General features: G+C 37.3%; 1 protein-coding gene across 1 annotated transcript in view; it reads right to left on the reverse strand.

The window, feature by feature from the left end:
- Window positions 1-3,398, reverse strand: part of LOC104957072 (uncharacterized) — a 29,746-nt gene extending 26,348 nt beyond the window's left edge. The window contains exons 1-5 of the mRNA XM_010784672.1: window positions 3,246-3,398; window positions 2,488-2,650; window positions 2,244-2,315; window positions 1,640-1,716; window positions 277-377 (exon numbers count right to left, since the gene is read on the reverse strand). Of these exons, the coding sequence (XP_010782974.1) occupies window positions 277-377; window positions 1,640-1,716; window positions 2,244-2,315; window positions 2,488-2,650; window positions 3,246-3,305 (473 nt within the window). The 5' untranslated portion in view covers window positions 3,306-3,398. The remainder of the gene's footprint in view (window positions 1-276; window positions 378-1,639; window positions 1,717-2,243; window positions 2,316-2,487; window positions 2,651-3,245) is intronic.
- Between the last annotated feature and the right edge of the window lie 2,634 nt (window positions 3,399-6,032).

The following is a 6,032-nucleotide window of genomic DNA, read 5'->3' on the forward strand; positions in this document are numbered from 1 at the left end:
AATAAGTATTAATCAGCCGCAGCACACACTACACTACTGTGTATTTGGCCTACATCTCACTCAAAATATCCACAAATTAATGTAATACACTCGGCAACAGATGAGTGGGGCAGAGGCCCTGCAGGTTTAAAACAGCCCACTCACTCATTCAGAATCCACTTCAGGACAATAAAAGAACTGACAAAATTATGTTTCCAATGTAGGCATTCAGTAAAGCAGAAAACCTTTTGTGTAAAACTCAAAATGATTGCCACGAAACTGAAGTAGACCACTCACCGTCCCGTTGTTGACAACCCCCAAACTTTCTCAGTTCCTGTCGTTTCATTCTGCATCTGCCGCTTGCTGAAGCCCAGTCCCATTCTGTCATAGGTACAGACCTAAGCAGTGTGACAAACAGGTTTATAGGGATATTTAAAAAAACAAAAACACAAGCTCTACATACACATGAGATGCTGTAAACACTGAAAAATAAGAAGTGCTGTAAACAGTAAGTTTGTTTTTCTAAATGCTTATGTGGTTTAGTTGTATCTAGGCCTTTCCTTAATAAGCCTCTGACCTCATTTGAGTCACATTTCAGACAAACAACATGGGGCAGGCTGTCAGCCCCGACTTTCTGCTGCACTGAGTCCTTGCTGAGCAAAGAGGACATGGCCGAGCCACCTAAAGGACTGTCTCCACATAACCCTGGTGACAAACAATGTGCCAGCATTAGCAGTAACTGATAGACAACTTCACCACAGCGGATTTCCTTGATCACAGGCAAAACCAATGTCAGTGACTGAATGCCCCCTGTGTAAGATACATTCATCTGAGGTACAGTATATTGCTCGGTTACCATTCGTTTTAAAGGGATTGTTTGGAATTTTTGAAGTGGAGCTGTCAGAGATAGTCAGTGTATGGCAGTTGGCATGCCCCCAGAAACAGAGAGGGTTACAGGCACAGAAGCAAAGCACTGAACTAAAGTTGATGGGGCAGCAGCAAAACATATTTAGCCCCCTAAAAGAAAGTGAGCTAAAGTCAAACGAGAGTGCGCTATATGTAGTATAGATAATCAGCCTGCATAATTCACCCCTCTACAATTAATGTGAGGGATACCTTTCTGATAGGGAAGCAGTTATTTAAATCTCTGCTCACCCTATTGACAAAAAACCTTGATTTTACCTTGAAGAACAAGGAGGTTTAAGGTCTACCACTGCCTTGATTGTTTAGTTTGTTTGTGTTAAGTATAAGTATAACCTAACCAAAGTCACAAAATATAAAAGGAAGCATTTGACCAGAAAACCAACAAGCGTTCTGTGAGGAAAAATAATAAAAGCTAGATAAAAGCTTAAGTTTTCCAATAGGAAATAACTGTCTAACAGCAAGGTAACATTTTCAAACTGTTTTTAATATAGTGTTCACTTGAGCAGTACCGGTACTTTGTTTTGCTTCCATGCTGGCACTCTCTGTCTTATTCTCGGAACTGAGCTGTGTCTGCCATCTACTGTAGGTAAAACACTGCCTATGGATCAGTAAGTCACCCACTTCAAAACAATCATCCCTTTGAAAAAGTAAAAGAATTATTAAGATATCATGTTTTGGAAAATAATTTCAATATACAGCCAATCGACAGTCCACAGAAGTTGTGTAATTTCCTCACCATTGTTAGTGAGGCCACACTTTCCTGGACATGCAACCAAACGTCTGAGGACATTCCTGTTGGTGCATCAAGTACGACTAAAGAAAGAAAAACAAAGTCGTTAGAGTGGGCTAAGCATAGAGACAAAAATAAACATCACAGACATAAAATCCTGTGCGACTATATTAATTATGTTTCTTAACCTGAATGAAAACCAGACCATAACATTTATTCCAAAATGCAATTAGAGGGTTTAACCTTTGAGATGAAACATCCCATTGAGAAGGGTCCTCAAGCACAAAACATGGAAGAATTTTACCACATAAGTAATAATAATAATAAAAATGATTGTAATATATATTAAAAAATAAATTGACACAAAAGATAGTGACTCAACTATGATATATACATGATTTCTCCTAACAACACCAACACCACTTGATGTCATGGAAAGAAGTTATCGACCTGAGTGAGTTAAGCACAATATTCCAGTTTGATTGTGCATAAACAGTTCCAAATAACACACTACAGGACTACAGCCAGTTAAATATAAGATTATTTAAATACATTTTATGCAGAGAGTTTTTCAATTAAAATATTGTTATAGGACATATTAATATATTACCAACTGGTTGTCCTTTTCCTTTACACAACAGATGCATCTTTTGACCCAAACCAACATCAACCATATGGCCATCTGGAAGCAAGAGGGAAAAAAAAAAAAAATATCAGGCATCACAGAAAGTGTCTTGATTTGCTTTGAGAACAATAGAAAACATAATGACATATCCAAATGGGGGTTATATTTTTTACAGGTTCATTTAAATCAAACTGAAAGAAGAAAAGACTGTAGCTTTTGATAGGACAACCTTTAGGCAGGAGCACCTGTCCTTCTCTCTGCAGAGATGCATAGTTGAGGAACGGAGGGATGAAGATGATCACCAGTAAACACTTTCCAATGGTCGTCAGCACAGAGCGGTAAGACACCCTGCCTTCAGCTTTAGCCTGGCTGGGCAGTCTCTGAACGGGATCCTGGTTTATGAAGAGAAGAACATTTGACAAACATACATCTTATCTTCATATATAACATGTAAACTTAATTGATGACATTTCTGTTACCAATTTTAGCAGGCTACTGCAATAACACAGATGCTTGTTAGCAAAACCCAAAGGTTAAATAAGGACAATAGGGTAAACTACAGTGTGTTGACTGGAAGATTTGTCCATAATAGGCAAATATTGTCGTTATTATATTGTTTAAAAGCGTGCCGAATTATAGAAGTGTCGCTAATGATTTGTTTAAAATACAGAATGAACAATGTTTTGATGTGTGTATAATGCAAATACGCAAATACGTTTTAAAATCGCAATTTTTTTAAGGGGGATTTGGTTCAGCTGCTCTTTAGGGGACAATGACGAATAATAAAGATAGCGTTATATTAAAGATAAAGCTTGTACTGCAACATCAGTATGAGAGCAGGAAAACGATTTGCAGGACAGCATTAGATCTCTGATTGAATATTAGCTTTTGGAGTAAGTCAGCTAATGTTAGCATGTTAGCAACAGTCAGCTCCTGTCACATGCACAGAAGCTATCAGAAAACAAGCCCTCGTTTACGTTGCATTACCTTTCTATCAGCATTGACCGGTTCATTGTTGGATGCTTGAGCCTCGGTTCTTTTACGCATTTTGAAAGAAAGTGTAAAAACTACACAAACTGTAGAGATTGAATGAAGTTGTAGCGACTTCCTGGTTGGAAGTGTAAATACAGAAGCCGACACGAAACAAACTTCCCCTTGCGCGTTGTGCTGTCCAGATACCACAGCACCTTTTGACCGGTTTGTACTCTCCCATTTTCAGTGCATCTTTGTAATTATTCATGAATAACCTTACATTTACTGTCAATTTCTACTTTCAAACTTAAATAAACAGCTCATAAGCCCAATACTATAAATTGTGCACACATGCAATTATTATTAAATGTTAAAACATCTTACTAACTTATTTTGAATGTGATGTTCACCTTTTTATCTTATTAGGCAAATGTCATTTTCATATTTTTTATTGAATATGTAGATTATTTTAGATATTATTGAAGTTACGTTTTACTGTATAACAAATAGGAAAGCATCTTAGTGGCTAAAATAAATACAGGTATTTAATTCGCCAAATGTTTTCTCATTATATTTTATTTTGTCTTTATGATCATTTATGTGTTTTTTTAATACTTTTTTGTTATTGAAACGGCATGTTTGTTTCTACATTCTCATAGCTTATTAGGCTACGTTGAAAGGCCAAACATAGTGTTTTTATTTTCTATAAAATGTCTTTACTTGTTGAATGTAATGCTACATGTTTGCACAACTCACTGCATTGTGATACTGTTTCAGCCCATCTGCGGGAATTCTGTGTTGAACAAGAAAATTAATAAAAACATTTTGAAAAGAAAGGCCAAACATAATATTGTTTGTATGTTGATTTTTTTTTTACTAGATTTTTAACATGAATAAATCAATATTTGATTAAATAACTTTATTTGCCTAGGACGCTAATTCATGGTTATAGTGTAACAGCTGGCCTGCAGGGGTCCCTGTATCCCACAAACCCACCCTATTGTTTCCATCATAATGCATTGCATTCAACAGCAAGCAGCAGGATTTACATTCAATCTAATTTCAGACTTTGTTTAAACATCTCACACACTCAAATGAATTAAGGCCATGATATAAACCAGAGGTCATGACTGAACATATTGAAAACAGACTGCATTTTAATATAACCAATTAGATGAAAGTATCAGAAATTGGGATTGCTTGCCCTCTACTTTTCTTAGAACAGCCATCAAACAGTTATCATGTGTAATAATGTGTTAATGGTGAGCAGGAGAGCTGCTTCCAAGGCAAGTAATATATGGAAATTGCTGTTTTTATGCAGCAATACATGTGTGGCGCACCAAAGAGTGCTGGTTTGCGTCATTCAGGAACTGTGACATCCATACTGATATATTCTGCATCACTCACATGGACTTGCACACAGCATTGGTGGTGAATTGGGCCTGCACATTGGCTGTGCTCCATGTCTCTAATCATCTTGCACATTTCAGTCACCAGGGAGACATAATACAGCTAAACGGTTTTACGGAAACATTTCATTAAAAAATGCTTTCTTTTTGTTCTCACTCAGAAGTCCTGGACCAGTGGCTGTATTTTTTATATATATATGCTTTATATTCACCAAAGGCAGAACAAAGCCAGACCCACCCTCACTATTTATCCATGAAATGTTGTCTAGACAAAGCAAAACCTCAACAATAAACCCTGTTTAGATAGGCTAGCAGGTGACAGGAGCCATAGAGAATTCATTGCAGTAATTAAAAATCCCGCCTGGACTGAAATGATGAATGTCAGGTATTGACTCGCTGTCAGGCAGGCTGTTTGTGTATGTGTGCGTGCGTTGTTTTTGTTACAGGGCATCCAGGGTTGATTAAAGCTAATTTTCCCATAGCCCTTTCTGCCCCTTGCTTCTGTTCCAGCTCCACATAATTAGGACTGAGAGCACGACGGTCTCATCAGAAAACTGTGGCATCAATATACAGTGAATGCTATTTCAAACAGGAAGTCACTCGGCCTCTTGACTCCTTTGTGGTCTGTCAGTCTGGACTGCAACTTCTTCGACTATCTGCCTCCTCTGCTAAATCCAATACACCTCATTCCATCAAAGATTTGGACTTAAAGCGATAGTGTGCAGGATTTGGTATAGCATAATAGATTGCAACCAACTAAACACCCTTCCGGTTACCACAGCCTCTGCAACACGGTAGTGACAAACCAGCCAGGGCAAAAGAGTGGTAATGTCGTGGTAATGTTGTGGCATTGTCCGGCACGATGCCTTGCTGATATCACATAAAATAACTTTTAGGAGCAACAAAATTCAGGCAACGACTTGTTAATACACTTTTAAAAGCGTGCTGGAAAACAACAGTTGCCTACAGGTACAAGTTCAAAGATTTAACATGATTTTGGTTAGAAACTTAAAATGAGGGCTGGGTTAGCACAAGCTTGAGAGAATTTCATGTTTTTTTTTAACGACATAAAATATTTCAATTGATTCTCCACTTCAGCATTATGTGTCAAAGAAAGCTGTTGCTAACAAGACATATAAACTACTAAACGTCATCTTGCCGACACAAGTATTTTTTTTTAGTATATATTTCTATTGAAGACATATAGAAAAGAGTGGACATTTGGTACATTGATAGGAACCACAGTTACAAATGTTCAACAGTTCAAAGCTACTAGTGTTCAGCTTAGTCTCTGCTATTGTACATCAATTGACAAGGCATACATACAATAGTTGAGCCTGACTTGAAGGCGTACAATATTTAAACCACATTTATAACCAAAACAGACCATGTA

The sequence above is a fragment of the Notothenia coriiceps genome, unplaced genomic scaffold (assembly GCF_000735185.1).
Source record: "Notothenia coriiceps isolate Sejong01 unplaced genomic scaffold, NC01 NC01_scaffold00026424, whole genome shotgun sequence".
Taxonomy (NCBI): Eukaryota; Metazoa; Chordata; class Actinopteri; order Perciformes; family Nototheniidae; genus Notothenia; species Notothenia coriiceps.